Source organism: Stegodyphus dumicola, chromosome 7 (assembly GCF_044657685.1).
Source record: "Stegodyphus dumicola isolate Sdum_Otavi_A_Nest chromosome 7, ASM4465768v1".
NCBI lineage: Eukaryota > Metazoa > Arthropoda > Arachnida > Araneae > Eresidae > Stegodyphus > Stegodyphus dumicola.
Genome location: NC_140774.1, coordinates 29,766,354 through 29,783,406, shown reverse-complemented (window position 1 = coordinate 29,783,406; position 17,053 = coordinate 29,766,354). Strand labels below are relative to the sequence as shown.

The following is a 17,053-nucleotide window of genomic DNA, read 5'->3' as shown; positions in this document are numbered from 1 at the left end:
TTTAAAATGGGGCTGCTCATTATCTGACAACCTCTGCCCTACAAGATTGCCACTAATTAGTTTCCCTCATTGCTTGGAGCAGTCTTAGCTTCTGTGCTTTAAGGTGATCTGCAGTTCCTTCGTACATAGCCTTTAACCAGCACTATAGGTACATAGCTAGCACTATAGGGTCAGTTTCTTATGACTTCTATTCTGTCTCAAGGTATTTACTTTACTGGTTAAATTGTCGAAATGAACAGTCACTTGATCCACTGGCTCCTGGACTTGAGTAGCTCTGATCAAGTGGCATTTTCTATGAGTTGCTTGCTGGGTTGCCATGAATGTCATATTGAACAGTAAAACACTTTTTAGAACCTTAATATCTGCAATTCTCAGGGCTTTCTGTTCCTCAGCATCCTGGGTGTCATCGAGGAAGTACTGCAAAGACAGGATTTCCTTTTTTACTGATGGGCACCCAGAAAGAGCTTGAGCCCTTCAACATACGTGGTGAGTTCCGGGAGTATTTCTGTGGGTTCCTGTTGGTGAGAAGACTCCTCTAGTTAAATACTTCTTGAAGAAGCACATTTCCAACATTCTGGCTTCAGAATCCTATTCATTTGTGTTTTCCACTATAGAGAACTGTGTTGTGTATACTTTTCAGGAGGTCTTTCCATCGCATGTGAATAGCTTACAGAGGGTAACTGTGAACTTCCTTCGCTACAGCAGCAGAAACTTTGTCATCAGTTTGTTGATTGATAATAGAAACTCTTTCTTTGATTTGTTGTTCAACAGGAGAAACTCTTTCTTGAATTTCTCCAACTGTCTCTTTAATTGTGTCTATTTTGCCTTCCATGGCCTCGAATTTGTCTTCAGTAGAAGAATTATCTTGAATATAAATTATATAATAATGTAAGTAATTTTTCTTTTAATTTTTTCTTGACTCACTTTCACATCTTTAACAGAGTTTCATCTCTTTTTTAAGTTCAAGTCTTTAGTTAAGGCTCTGCCTATCTTTTCTTCATTGAATGCAGCAAAGGCTGCCACCAGCTGCCTTAATTGCTTCTCCATCACTTTTGTCACCGGCATTTGGTGTCTTTTTGACACCAAAAATTTTTGCATGAGCACAGGTTTGTAATGGATGCACACAGAACTGATGACAGCTTGATAAAATTTATTTTCCCCAAAGAAACAATTTACATTTCTAGAACTGTTCACAAAAGCACTCATAGTGCTCTTCTGAGTTCATAAAGCACAACCAATAGTTACACTTCGAACTGCTAAAAACGTTAAACACATCCAAAGAGCGAAGCTCGCACAGAAATATCTGTATACTTTGTAACCAACTCTTAACTGAGAAACAGAGAGCAGATGCTCTCTCTGGTCTTGTATAGTTTTCAGCCGGCCGCTGACAAATTTCTAAAAATTCTATTTCTGGAAATTACTGGAAGGCATGTGAGGGCCAGATATATGCAATGCCTTCGCCGGGAATCGAACCACAGACCTCTGGAATACGCGTCCAATGTGCAGACCACCACACCACAAAGGCACGCTAAGAAGGCAAGAGAAATACCACATTTTAACTTTTATAAATTTTTCTGAAATATTATTGAATTATAAAATTTTTACCATCTCCTTATAGCAGATGTATAGTTACATATGGATCAGTTGCTTTTATTCAGTTACATTACAGTGATACAAGGACTGAATGAAAATGTCACCAATGTTATCGACTTTTGTTGATTTCTTTCCAAGTTTTACAACAAAAATTAGTCAACAAAACCATCACCAGTGTAATGATATCTTGAAAATTCAGCGAGATAGCTGGTTATTCAATGTTAAATACACTTGCCCTTGTATCCTTACTATTCTGGCTAAGCTTTGCTTCTTTAGATTTTTACGTTACATTACCAAAAATATATAAGCCACATATAATTTTACAAAAATTATTTCCAGGTAAACAAAATTCAAAATAATGTGTGTGTGAGAGAGAGACATAAAATATGTGTATCAAATTTAAACCCTTCTGTTTTTCCCAGCTTTCCTAAAAATAGGAACTGCTTATAATAACTGTCAAATGTATCATTTCAAAATTAATTGTTGTATGATTCCTGCATAAAGCCAATGATACTTACATAATGTTTCAGCTAATAATTTTAAATTTGGGAACCAAAACTTAAGTCAGTGGGAACTAATTGAAACTAAACTAATGTAAATGAGAATTTCATTTAGGACACATCGTGTTCTTTCTCATGCTTCTCTGCTGTTGCTTTTTCTTCAAATGTATTTAGAAAAACATAAAAGGCCACTGTTATAGTAGTTCAGCAGCAGTCACTGTTACTGTGTCAATTTATGTGTTGGCTTTGTTAATGAAATAGAGAGATTAAATCACCCGCTGTGATTAACTACTTTATAGTATATATAAAGTAGTTCTTTTCCAGTTTTTTTCATATTTCTATATAAAGTACAATATTCGAGATATGACTTTGGCGATTCCAGATTTGGGAGTTTTCCAGATTTTAAGTCATCACTTTAAATCTTATAAGACGACAAGTAGAAATTATGAAATTAAAATCTGAAATAATTGTTTATGAAGTAGTGAAGCATTTGTGACTTTAGAAAAAAGTACTCAATATTTATTTCCTTCATTAACTATTTCTTTCAATGCTCAGTTGTTTAAGTTCTTCTCCCCTTTTCCCGCCCTAAAACCTTCTCTTTAATTTCATAGACAGACAATTTCTTTTTCAGTTATAAAATTAAAATCTTTACTGTGTCACTGACTAAATTATCAGTTGAAATGGTTTTGTTCTTAATAACCTCTATATCACTTTCCTCATGATTGGTTGCAAAATTTTCTGAATTTAAAACCATACTGGAGATTTTGCCATTCATTAATTGTTGGGGCATTGTCATCACAACGTAAGACTTCTGTTATATCATCTTCATTTATTACCACTTTTCCACATTTCTTCATGAATTTGAGTAATAGGAAAATTTTGCTTTCTGTATGTTATATCCCAAAATCTTCAAATTTGTGGGTATCATCATGAAGCTTAAAGAACATCCACAATATGCTATTGGCCATGTAGCGTGAGATTGCTAACTAAAGATATGTTGTTTCATTAAAATCTGTCTTGCTCCTATTGCAGGCTGAGGAAATTAAGCTTGAAATATGTTATTTATTATACATGCATCTATTTCTCGCATATGCTTAAGGCTCATCAGAGCCCCATTGAAGTAAATTCCTACATATACATGTACTCTTTATTGTAATTATGCACCTACCATGTATTTTGGCAGGTATTATAATCATAAACAATTTCTAGTTATAAGAATAATTTATAGTGGCAAATACAAACACTGTGTGTGGCAGGTTGATGGTCAATAGATCATTTCTTACCATGCATTATAAGGCATTCTGAGTATATAATAGAAAAGTACTTTTAAGGTTTATTGGAACAAATCAGTTGTCTTCAATTGAAACATCACTAAATGTCATGTAAATATCATTTACAAAAACCTGCTTTTAGAAATTTCTGTTAAATTTCTTTTCGTCAACACACATGACACTTCAATGTTGTCTTAAGTTTTATAATCATTACCAAGCAATTATGTCAGCATAAAAGGTTACCATGCTATTTGGTATTCAGTCACTAATATTTAAAACAAAAACTCTTTTAGACATTGCTGCATGAGTTATTTCTTAAGCTGCAATGAGTTGACAGTCGGGGTGATAAGAGCAAAAAATAGTAAGGAATCATCATGTTAATGTAAGGGTTATATGATATTCAGTAAGCATAAAATCAGTGATAAGCTTTGATAGAATGCTTTGGTTTTAAATGTATGCTGAGCAATATGGTGGCTATGGAGCCAAATTAATGATCATACAGATTTATGCTAATAAATGAGGGCATTTCTTCAATGCAGAGGTGTTTTATTTAATTAATGAATTAAAATTAAGAATCAAGACTCTTTTCATGCTTTATTTTGAAAAAATGCCTACTGCACATGCATGAAGCATTAAGGATATGCTACTCTCAGATTCGTAATTTTTTTTTTTTTTTTTTTTTTCCTCCTGTTTGTGCAACAGAAAATTACTGGTAGAGGGGAGGTCCAGATTTTGGACTTTGTACTGTATGTATAAAGAAATAATTCTAACTGTAATACTTTATATTTTGTGGTGAATTCTGGGAATATAAGCATTTCTAACAAGTACTTGATAGTTTTTGCATAATTCTTATTATTAATTGTGGCATATTGCTTTAAAATATTTTTTGAAAGTTTTAAGATCTCTAGGCTCATTGCTCAAAAAGAATTGAGAAAAGTAAGTTTATGAATTTACAATGAGGTTAGGAGAATCACCGTTCCCTGTGAATTTCATTTCAGTTTGAAACATAAGTGATTATAGCACAAAAAAATATATTTACTATATACAAACATAAAGGTTAAAAAGAGATTCATGGAGGCTTTATTTATTTGATCAGAAATATATTATTTCCAGTTGTGAAGTTTTTTAAACAAATGAACAAATGTTTACAATTTTATTAATGATTTAAACTTTTATGTGGTCCTTACAAAGTTTAATTTTATGTAGTGAAATAATATTTTTGTTTAAATTGCTTTAAAGATGATAAAAGTCTTGTAATCTTGGGTGCCGAATTACTTAGTCTAATTCTCAATTTTGCATAAAAAATTAGAGGTTAGGTTACCAAATTAATGTTCGAAGTTCTTTTACTTTAGCCTTAGAACAATATAAGTGGTGATTGGCACAGACAGTTATTCATAAATCTTTGTTAATGTTATACTTAAAAATATAATGTTCTTGATGCATGAAATTATGCTCCTTAATTTTAAAAAACTTCACAAATAGAAACATATGTTTAGACTCAATATTTACCTACAGGTCATACCACACGTTCAGAACATTGGAAGGACAACTCTTCGAAACAATATTTTCGCTTTATCACATGATATAAAGCAGCGAATTACCACGAATCACTTTGGGATTACCATGTAAAAGGGAAACTAATTCTGTATTATAAATTATGGTTGATGATGGGGGATTCAATGCTGATAGCTGATTGGTTGTGGAAAATGAATAACTTATTATTTTTTTGCTAAAGGAAAAAAATCATGCATCTTTATTTCAGTGGTGAAGCGAGTAAAAAAAATTGAAACAGTTGTTCATATCGAAAAATGGACGTGTGATAGCAGCCTTAGGAGGGATACAGCCTTTCTAAGGAAAGCTGGTTCATACTCTCATTGCACATGAGAGAAAAACTTGAAAACCAGCAATGCAGGCAGCCTGTTTGCCTGCTTTCAATTCAAGTTGAAATACTAGTATTGGCAGTCTTAACTACTCAGTCACTGGTGCATGCTAACATTTAAAGAAATAAAGCTTTAGTGCTTTTATATGTAGCACAGATGTATTCATAAACTGGTTTTGAAATAAGTCTTTGTATACATCTTGACTCACCTTTAAAGGGATGGATTTATTTCACACACACACACACACACACACAAAAAGAAAATTTGGGGAATAATATTCTTTCTTAACTGGTCTTTTATAAAGTGCTTAGCATTTAAGCCACTAAGGAGATCAATCTCAACTATTCACTCTGCATTCTGAGTTGAAACATTAGGGATAAAGTCACAGGAATTTTACTTTACTTAGTTGCTTTTTCAAACTTTAAATGTCATGGCTATTACATCTGTCATCCCAGTTCCAAAAGGTTTAATAAGTGCTGTTGAAAATGCAATTGATGCAGCTGAATCGGAACATTTTGAATCCTTTAACTTGAGAATGTAAAAAACTAGCCTGGAATATTGTAATTATAATATAAGGTTGAATGCCATTTATGCTTAACCAATTCTTTTTCTTTTCCTTAATTATATTTTATAAAAAAAAAAAAAAAAAAAAAAAAAAAAAAAAAAAAAACGTTGCTTTTATTGCTAACAATTATTATGTTCCTTTTTTAGTGTTTGTTGGTAGAAAATTGATGTCTCTCTGGCTAGGAAGTATAAAAGTTCATGAATTATATACTATTGGCTGTGGATTATATGTCTGTTGGATTATGTTGCGTGTCTTAACACTGCTGTGGAGTTGGATTCCAAGAGGATGGAATACTATCTCTTCTAAATTGAAGGAATGGCTAACTATTGTAAGTACTTTTTTCACAACATCTTATTATTTCCAGCTGCAGTCTTTAAAGTTTAGATTTTAGTGTTTAGACATTTTAGATTTTTCACATTCATAATATATTTTGATACTAAATTAAAATTGTGCACACAGTATCATAATTAGATTATTATATGTCAAAAATTCTGAAGTCATAGCAACAATGAATTAATATGTATTCCAACTAATTTTTTTATTGCACGTATTTTTGAATGGCCAAGATTAAGAATATACCAGTGTGTAATGATCTTCAGAATCAGGAAGATCTATTAAAATGGGAAGAGGACAGAATCATTTAGTGCATTGTAAAAATAAAAATATGAATTTATTGTTGAGTGGTATGCAAACAATACATTTTGTGCTAAGGTGCATAGTATATGCCAGTAAAGGCATCTTTTATTGATCGCACAAGTCATGTAAATGTTTTTTAAAATGATTTAATTAAATACTAGTGTAAGAAAACAAAACTTTGATTAATATTGATTTTATTTTTGAACACAAACCTTCTTCAGCTAGCACTAGAAAACATTTCTTCCATATTGATATTCCATATGGTGGGGGGGGGGGAGATATGTGAGTAAAGTGAGCAAATAGCATTCTCTTTCTTAGGAAGAAAATAAAAAAAAAGGGTCTTTTTCAAATTAATCTTTGTGTTATACCATATTTTTTCTAAGATGTTGGGATGCAATTTATGAAAAGTTTTTAGTCTATCTTGTTCATAAAATAGATTCTTAAAATTTTTACCATTTCAAATAATTTTTATTTTAAAATTCAGAAGAATATATATAGGTAGAAATTATTTGCTTCTGTACTGTGAAGTTCTGCAACAGCTCATATTTTTGCATTTAAATAGTCTTAATTCAACTTTGTTTTGTGTTCATTATTAAATGTCCGCAGTTAGTTTCATTGCTGTATAATTAGTAGAATTCTAAATTTTACATGCAAAAAAAGGTATCAGATTTATCTGTTTGTAAGTATGCATTTTAAAGCTTATTTTTTAAATGCTTAATAATTTTTTTATTTAAATTTACTGATGGTGGTGGACTGTATACTGCTAATGAACATACAGATTTTATTCTCCTCAAAGTGTATGCAAAAAATGATGCTGAATGCTGAAGGGATGTGGTGCATAGGTGTAGATAATGATGTAAAAAACACTGTGCTTTGAAATCTCATTTTGAATTTTACATTTACATTATAGCACAACATTGATATGATTTACACTTATTTTAAACAAATAAGGACATTTAGTGAATAAAACTCAAGTTTAAGCATTTATATACAGATGCTAATACATTATTTACAATCTGGGCAAAATGGAATTGTAAATTCATTTGCTTATTACCTTTTGTATATAACTTATCTTCCAAATGGTGGTAAATTAGTATCCTTCAGTAAGACGTATTGTTTAAACTAAAATTATCCATTGAAAATTTCCACTTATTTCGTAATTGCAAGTAATTTAAATAATCCTGGGACAAATTTTTCCAAACTAATTGGACTGATTTGCCATCTGGATAAAAAAATTATTTGAAGTGTCAGTTATATTGGGCTCAGAAATATACACTAATGGACGGCATATTATGTCCAGGTGTCTAAACTGAATAATCGTTTGCATCTGTTGACATTGGTACAAGGGCTCTCTTATTTAGTATGCCCTCTATTTCCGTGGTTACAGTTAAAAATTCTCCAAACAAAAGTCTGACTGAGCATACAGCCCATTTTAAATAATGTTTAAAAGATTTCACCCCAGATTCCCATAATTCCCCAAAATTTTGAGATCTCGGGGGGGGAATGAACTTCCAATTAATTTTTTTTCTGAGCTTAGATAATAAGCTAAACTTTCATGGGGATAACTCATTAGATAAATACAACCTTTTTATTTATGAATTTGCACAAACATTATCAGAATATAAAAATATTTTCCTCATTTTATGAAGAAGCATTTTAAAGCTGCAATTTGTACAGTTGTAGATAAGTCTGTTACTAACGCTAAATGAATTGCCTTAGTGGCAAAGCATACACATCTCGAGACATAATTTTTTTTTTTTAATTTGACCTTTCATCGAACCTTATAATTAGTCAAAAATGGGCAACAGAAATCACTTTCATAGTTATAAAATAGAAGACTGTGGTTAACTCTGTCTACGAGCAAGTTTCCCATAAATTGCTCAGAGGATGTGGGTTTGTTTTTAAGGCATGTAACGCATTCATTTACAATTTTCTGAGCTAAATTTCTTCCTCCTGTTGGCCCAAATTCTTACCTCATACAATGTAACAATGTTTGAGGACCTATATGTAAATATTTCTTATGGGGGGATTCCATAATAATGTTAGTAAGTTTGTGCCAAGAAGGCAAAAGCTTGGGATGTTTTTTATTTTGATCAAAGTCCGCATTTTGTTAAACATCCACTTACATTAAAGATCCCATTCCCATCTAAAAAGGGGTTCATATTATGTAATTTACTATTCTTGATATCTTTGTTCCTTTTTAAACAAGAAATTTCTTCACAAAATTCATTGCTTTGTACTAATCTTACCAATACTTCTGAAGCTTGGTTCAGTTCTTCTACATTCAACTTATCCTTTTTGGACTGCCTGGAATGTTTCATATTATGGAAGAAAACTGAAAATAAAGTTTAATATTCGATAAAGTTTAGTGAAATTATTAAGCTAAAAAATTGTGAATAAAGTCACAGTTTGAATTAATTAATAAAATTGATAAGCTAGAAGGTATTAGTTCTTTTTCAAAGTTCTCATCCACAGGTGTTGCACAAGCACCTACCACTGGAAGGTCACAACCAAGCACAGCCACTCCACCACAAGGAATTGTTTAACAGTTCTGTAGCTGAGGTACCTCTGGAAATGTCTGGAGGATGATCAGTTTTTGGAACATTCCTCTAATCAAAATTTGTGTGTAAAGAATTTATCAGCTTAACCCAATTAGATAAAAATGTTTCTAGCCCATCAGGAGACATGCTGACTCAGTCTAACATAATCGTTGAATCGTTCCACAGATATATTTGATTGAATTGAATTTGAAGAATTGGAACCACCTTTGCTGCAAGGTGGGCTAAAAGATAAGCAACTGATAGTTCCATTCATGGTATAGATAGAGCTTTATTTGGGCAAACTCTTGATTTGCTGCACAGTAGACTAGATTTCATACATTCATTTCTGGCCTTTGAAATGATATAAATTGCCATACCAAAAGCCTCTTCGTATGCATCCTAGAATCTGTGAAGATTAATACTGATGGCATCAAGTATAAAAATAGATCTAGGAATTTGTAATTTATTGATTTCTGGTAGCTCCTTTATAAATTTTACCCATACCTTTAATTCATTGAATGGAATGGGATTGTTCGAATTGAGTTTATTCTTCCACATTTCTTGGAGAAATATTTTGGCCGTGGTAATAACTGGACTTACAAGAACCTGTGGATCAAAGAGTTGAGTGGTAGTTGAAAGGACTTCACATTTCTTAAAATTGTCAGGCAATTGTTCGGATATTTTAAAATTCAAACAATCTGATGAAGGTTACCGTAATAAACCAAGAAAGAGTCTTAACTGTAGGTTGCTGTTATGAGAACATGTATTCTTCGATTTTACTGTCATTTAACAAATCAGTATGATTGGAAACCCATTTATGTAACTCCATGGCTCCTGCTGTTAAGAGGTTTTTCTAGTTCAATCTACATGTCCTTTGTGTCTTCTGAGTTATTTGACTTGGATAAAATGTCATCAGCATATGTATCATTTCTTAGTATACGCAATGCCTGACAAATTTCTCTTGTTCATCTTCAGCTAATGCCATCAGCGTTCTAGGTTCTAAAAATAGAGTACATGTTGTTCCGTAAGTTACTGCTTTCAGTCTATATGTGTTCACAGGAGCAAACAGACTTAGCTTCAACAATATCCATTGTAAATCTTTGTCAGTTCCTTCTACTAGTATTTGATGATACATTTTCTTAATGTCTGCACCAAGCATACATATGAGTGTGAAATCTTGCGGTGATAAAAAATAAATTATTGTAATTTTTAATAAATTATTGTTAATAAATTGAAATAAAAAATTGTTGTACAGTTCCTCCATTGAGCAATATAGGACAGATAGAAACCTCATTACTTGATTTAGAAATTGCATCAAAAACGATGCAAACGGGAATTCATATACTCTCAGGACAAAAAATAGCATGGTCAGGGATATTATATTGTATATTAGAACACTCGCTATCTTTAATTTTTTCCATGTTGTCAAGGGAGAGATATTCATTCATAAAATCCTGATATAATGTTGCTGTGGTTTTATATTTATCAAATTTCTTCCAAACTAAGTTAAAATGCCTTTTGCTATTAGTTTGTTAGTTTTCATAGTGGCAACAATTTATCATCGATTATCAGTCAGAGTTGGCAATATATCTTCCATTTTCAATTTTCTTGAGTGTAGAAATGAAATGCTCCACACAGTTTTGCTTTTCAGAAGTTTTGTCACTTGCATTTTCAGCATGATCACCAAAAAATGAATTCTAACTTAAAGAATTGTTTGACAGACATATCTAAATTATCACCTTCTGAAATTAACCCAGAAAAATTATAAGAATTTTAATTTTTGATTAACCAAGCACACTTATTTTATAACAACAATGAACCATCAAAAGTCTTGGAATCTTTCTGCTTTTCTGCTGAGAGAGGATTTTCTGTGTTGTTGCTAAAAACAAGGACTAAATTTAAATCCAATATTAATAATGACACCTTAGAAAAAGTTTTATTAGTGAAAGCGGAGCTATGTGGTAATTGCTGTGAACAAAATTACGAAGTTTCTTTCATAATGAAAGCAAAATCTGCCACTATGCTTAGAATTTCTGTGAAAACTGATTAAAGTACTTTTCTATTAAAGAATCCAAATAATAAAAGTATTTATGTAATATTTGCATTTAAGAATTTGTAACTGAATCTTCAAATATTAATTAGTTACTATTTAAAGTTAATTCATTATTGAAAAATATACGTTCTTTCTGTGTATTTTTTCATCTAAAAAAAATCTTTTTGTCATTGAGAAAATTCTCTTGCTTTCTTTAAAAACTCTCCTTGAGTGTTGTACTTTGGCAAGTATGCTTATAGTTGCATTTCTACTGCTATCTTTTATTAACTTCAAATGCAGAAATATGTAGTAAGAATTCTTATAAGGAAAGGTAAAGAGGTATTTCTATGCACTTCGGTACTCGCAGACTATTGTTGGTAGCACAGTTTTTTCTTACTGCGCTGATCTTATTGTACTGATTTCAGTCTAAAAAAAGGCAATATTTATTTATTACTTGCGTCTTTGGAGAATGGAAGCATTTAAAATTTATCAGTGCTGAAGCCCTTTCAAAAAGTGGGTGGTAGCGAAAGAAAGGATACAAGGCATTCGATTTCCATCCACTAGATTGCTGTCATTCAGAGCTTGTATGCAGTTTATAATTATCATATCATTTCAATTTTAACTGAGTCATCTTGTCAATTTTCCTAGCACATGTACCCATTGATCATGTGTTTTGAATATAAAAAATAAATTACCAAGATAGTTTATGTGGGTAAATTAGACCAAGATGCATTAAATTTAAAAACTATATATAAAATTGGGTATATTGGAAGTATTTTTTATGAAAATATTTCATTAAAATGCAAAATATATTACTTGTGATCATGCAAAACTACGATATATTTTTTTTTTTTTTTAATCTGATAAATTTTAAAAGTGAATGTCTAATTGTGATTTTCCTTTTTATTAGACTGTCAAGATGGTGTGTGCAATGACTGTGTTGTTAGGCCTGATACCAGTTATGATGGGCCTTTTGCTTGATTTAATTCTCACTGTTCCAGCAAGAGTTTCTCTAAACCAAACACCAATAATTTCAGTTTGGCAGGTAAATTTATATTTTAGGCTATTTGATTTTGTACCCTCAAAAAACTAGTTATCCTATGTATTAGAAAAATTTAAATAGAAATAACTCAAATGATGCTTTTGTGATACAGTCAAAAGACTTTAATCCGGAATGAACTATAATCCGGACCTCAAAGCTACAAACTTTCTGCGCATGCGCATTTAATGTATAATGGACGGTATAAGCTAAGCTAAATTTATCTAATTATCTATTTCAGTTAATGTTGGAGATTGCGTTGTTCCTTAATCTTCGAATTAGATCCGGCTTATTATTTTTTGCAGACTGTTAGAGCAATTTTATAAAAGTAAGCTTGAACTTTCAATTATGTCAGATAGAATTTCCGATTCTGGAGCTGCCTAAGGATCTACAAAGCGAAAGTATGTTTCGATGTCCATCAAACAAAAAGTGGTATTGCTGCAAAGTATGGATAAATGCATATCCTTTGTTTCTCTAACCATTCCGAAATCTGTTTATCAATTTCACACTTCTCTGCGGGGGAGCGTCGCGGCGCACAATGAACTGGAAGTTGATCTGTCAGCACTATCCTTATCTTCAGGGCAGATATTTTTATTTTATTTGGCTTATAATTTATTACTAAATGTAGTATTTCATCTCGATATACTCTGATATGATAAATTGATTATAAATATCATGAATACACATCAAATAGTTTTCTGGTTGCAATTTTCTAATTTCGACTATGCGTAATGTATGCTTTACGCATGCGCGCGTTGAAAGAAATGTTTATTAAAGTAAACAAATAAATATAAAGCCCCCCTTTTTTTGTAAATTTTGATACCCTTTAGATCATAATTGCTCTTTATTTCATAAATTACGGTTTCATATTTTTAATTTTATAATTTCTGCATGCCATCTTACCAGATTTAAACTGATGATCTATAATTTGGAAAAACCGATAATCCGGAATCGCCCAACGAGTCCGGATTAAAGACTTTTGACTGTATTTTATATTAGAAACTTTCTTTTATCATTTACACATCATGTATCCATACAGCAGGTATATATGTTTTTTATGAGATTCTTAAAAGGTAAAGATGTAATATAAATTTTTATTCCGTAAAAGAAAGAATTAAGACTCTAAACAGGATTTAGTATGTCTATACTGTTTTCCTTGCATAACTTTGAGAAGGAAGTTCATTAAAATTAGTAGAATTTAGTGAATTAATATCTTAACATATTAAATGAAACATTCCCCTTCCTTGTTTTGGTAAGCATCGTTAAATGAAACATCTTTATTGCTATCAAAATATTTTGAGTTTCTGTTGGATTGAATCTTCTTGATGTGCTTTTAAAAAAAAATTATAAAATTATATTCTTCTTCTTCTTCTTCTTCTTCTTTTTTTTTTTTTTTAAACCCAGTGTAGGAATTTAGAAAAAAGAACTCCAGTTATTCAGCTAGCTGGGTACTTTGCAGAGAAAAAATTTTGAATTTCAAAGTTTTATCTGTATTGTCATCCTCATAATTAATTTGGTCTAACTCAGATGCTTCTATTGCTAAATCAACTCCTTCTGCTTGTACTTTTGAAGTATTTTCAAGACTTGCATCAAATAAAAGCTTTGTTTTTCTAGAATGTTAGCAAGTTTGGCTTTTGCATCATTTCATTTTTATTTTGGCTTTAAATTGCTTTCCAGATTAAACTGACACTGTTGAATCCCATACTTTTTTATACTGCCTTAGTTGGTATCAGAATTTATTTGGTATTTTCCTGTCTTTTTTATAGAATCTGAAAATTTCATAATTTTTCTATCATCCTAATATGGAATTAATTTTGGTTCATAGAAACGCTTTTATTATATTTATTTTTGGAAATGTTTTTAAATGTCTTGGCTCGACTTTAAATTTAAATTTATTTGAAAATCAGTATGTGTTAAGAATTTTTTCGGTGTTCTGATACAGTCAAAAGTCTTTAATCCGGACTCTTCGGGACTTCAGCGATTCCGGATTATTGTTTTTTCCGGATCATAGATCATCAGTTTAAATCTGGTAAGATGGCATGCAGAAATAATAAAATTAAAAATATGAAACTGTAATTTATGAAATAAAGAGCAATTATGATCTAAAGGGTATCAAAATTTACAAAAGAAAAAGGGGGCTTTATATTTATTTGTTTACTTTATTAAACATTTCTTTCAACGCTCACATGCGTAAAGCATACATTACGCATAGTCGAAATTAGAAAATTGCAACCTGAAAACTATTTGATGTGTATTTGTGATATTTATAATGACGAGGAATTTTATTTAAATCATATCAAAGACAGAGTACATCGAGATGAAATACTACATTTAGTAAGGAATTATAAGCCGAATAAAATAAAAACATCTGCCCTGAAGATAAGGATAGTGCTTCGGAATGATTAGAGAATCAAAGGATATGCCGTTATCCATTTTTTGCAGCATTTCCACTTTTTGTTTGATGGACATCGAAACATGCTTTCGCTTTGTAGATCCTTTGGTAGCTCCAGAATCGTAAATTCTTTTTGACATAATCAAAAGTTCAAGCTTACTTTTATAAAATTGCTCTGCAAAAAATAATAAGCCGGATCCAATTAGAAGATTAAGGAACAACGCAATCTGCAACATTAACTGAAATAGATAATTAGATAATTTTAGCTTAGCTTGTACCGTCTGTTATACATTAAACGTGCATGCGCAGAAAGTTTGTAGCTTTGAGGTCCAGATTATAGATCATTCCGGATTAAAGATTTTTGAATGTAGTACTATCTTTAAAATACATAATAAAATTTCATCATTGCTGTTGAGTCAAAAAGTGTTTTACCATTATTTAATTTTTCTGAAGAATTTGTTTTACCATTATTTTATTTTTCTGATAAATAGGATTGGGCAATAGGTGTGTTACTGACAAAAACATTCTGTGCTGTAGTTCTTGTTGGTCCTAACTGGTGGATGAAGAGGGTGATTGAACAGGTAAATCTGTTTACTCTTTTATGAAAAATGAGAGTTTTCATTAATTATTGAGACATGAGACTTTTCATTAATTATTCCTTTGCTTTATCCATTTTATTATATTATTCCTTTTCTTTATACATTTATTATATTTTATTATTATACTGAAGAGTTATTTGCCATGTATGCTTGCATGTACTTTCATTTGTGTTTGTCTCACATTGCAAATTGCAGTGAAAATTGTTTGTTTCAGTTTTTAATTAAGCTTAAAAATATAAATATTTTTAGTACATTGCCTTATTCATATTTTAAATTACTTCCGTTTTTTTTGGGGGGGAAAGGGAGACGTTGATTTCACTGAATTCATTTTCTTCAGGATACGTTCTTGTTATGAAGAATAAAATGTATTTAAATACTTTTCACTTGTAATGAACTAGTGTATCAAAATAAGTAGGTGGGGAAAAAAGAAGGAAGGAATTCACATTTGTTTCACTTCTTGTTACAGTTTTGGTCTTGTACATTCTGTTATTAAAAACTAATGTGTCTACTAATACTGCATATGTTCTTTATTTAAAAAAAAAAAAAAAAAAAAAGCACTAGAATTACTGATGTAACTGATGCTCCTGTCTATATGCTTATTTTAAACAAACAGAAAAATCCTTGACAGATCAATGGTTATGTTATTAAAATTACTAAAATATGCCATTATGTGTGAAATGTTAATTAAAATGATAATTTGTACTTACAGTTAATTATCTTTTGTTAGAAATGAATTTTTAGTTTATAATCTAAAGGGCTTATTCAAAATTATATATATAATATTATTATTATCAATATTCAATTCCCCCCCTTGTGCATGCCTGGGAGAGAATTTCAAAATCAGTATTTTGATTTTATGATTGTAATACTCACTTGTTGGAACCTGGGCATTGAAAAAGATAAAGAAACACTCACTCTTTGAGAAAAAGATTTTGAGAAGTGTTGTTAGAGGTATTTAAATAGATGGTAGCTAGAGAAGAAGAACCAATGCAGAAATGTACGGGATATATGGCTGTCCAAACATCGTAAATTTTATTAGCACATAAAGATGGGCTGTGGCCTAATCAGAATGCCCAAAAGTAGAATTACTAAAAAAATATTCACATCCAAGGCAATATGCCCTCGGAAGGAAAGGAGACTGAAACACTTATGGTTAGACTGTTTGGGGAGAGACTTGTCTAACTGTTTATTATTTTATTAATTAGAAGACTAAGGCCAAAATTAGAACAGCCTGGAATCAAATTCTAAAGAAGGCAGAGGCCCATCATATGCTATCAGGTCACTGAAGAAGATTATTTACTTGTTTTAAAACAAAAAATATATAAAAAAATAATTATATTTACTATTCTAAAGTAATCTTAGATCAACTTTGTAAAGTTTCTTATAGTTTTTCTGTTAATTATGCTGTAATGTCTGTTTTTTTCTTAATTTGATAATTCTTTTGATAATTGTTCTTGTTTCATAATTTAAAATACATTGAATTTTTGGGAAAGTGTATATTATTATTTATATTATTTTATTGTACTTGCTATTGTGAAACACTTATGAATGAAGCCAAATACTTATATATTAATATAAGATAATTTACATTTGTCTTTGAAATTTTTAATATATCCCAATCATGTTTTCCTTTTGTAGGTGTATCTGGGTGGTATTCGTAACGTCAATTTGCGTATAATATTCATTGATCTTGCTCTACCAGTCATAGTTGTCTTGGGCTTATCACTTGCTGTACCTTATATTATAGCATGTAGTATCATTCCAATGTTTTGTAAGTAGCCATCATGCTTGAATTTTATTTCTTTATTTTAAATTATCAGTATTAAGACTGCTAATTTCCTTGTAAAAACTTTTTTTTTTTTTTTTTTTTTTTGAGGTGATAAGGAAATTTCCCAATTAACAGGGAATATGTCTTCCAGTTTGAAATTTTAAATTGGTTAAAAAAATATGCCAGAAAATTAGCATTTGTAACTTTATTATGTACTGAGTTTTTAATCGCAAAGTTT

The 17,053-nt window shown here is 30.7% G+C and overlaps 1 protein-coding gene across 2 annotated transcripts in view; it reads left to right on the top strand.

Moving 5' to 3' along the window:
• Positions 1 to 17,053, top strand: part of LOC118183816 (E3 ubiquitin-protein ligase MARCHF6) — a 124,047-nt gene that overhangs the window by 90,619 nt on the left and 16,375 nt on the right. For both annotated transcript variants that reach the window (XM_035353423.2, XM_035353422.2), the window contains exons 18-21: positions 5,956 to 6,137; positions 11,928 to 12,062; positions 14,940 to 15,029; positions 16,686 to 16,818. In XM_035353423.2, the coding sequence (XP_035209314.2) occupies positions 5,956 to 6,137; positions 11,928 to 12,062; positions 14,940 to 15,029; positions 16,686 to 16,818 (540 nt within the window). The remainder of the gene's footprint in view (positions 1 to 5,955; positions 6,138 to 11,927; positions 12,063 to 14,939; positions 15,030 to 16,685; positions 16,819 to 17,053) is intronic.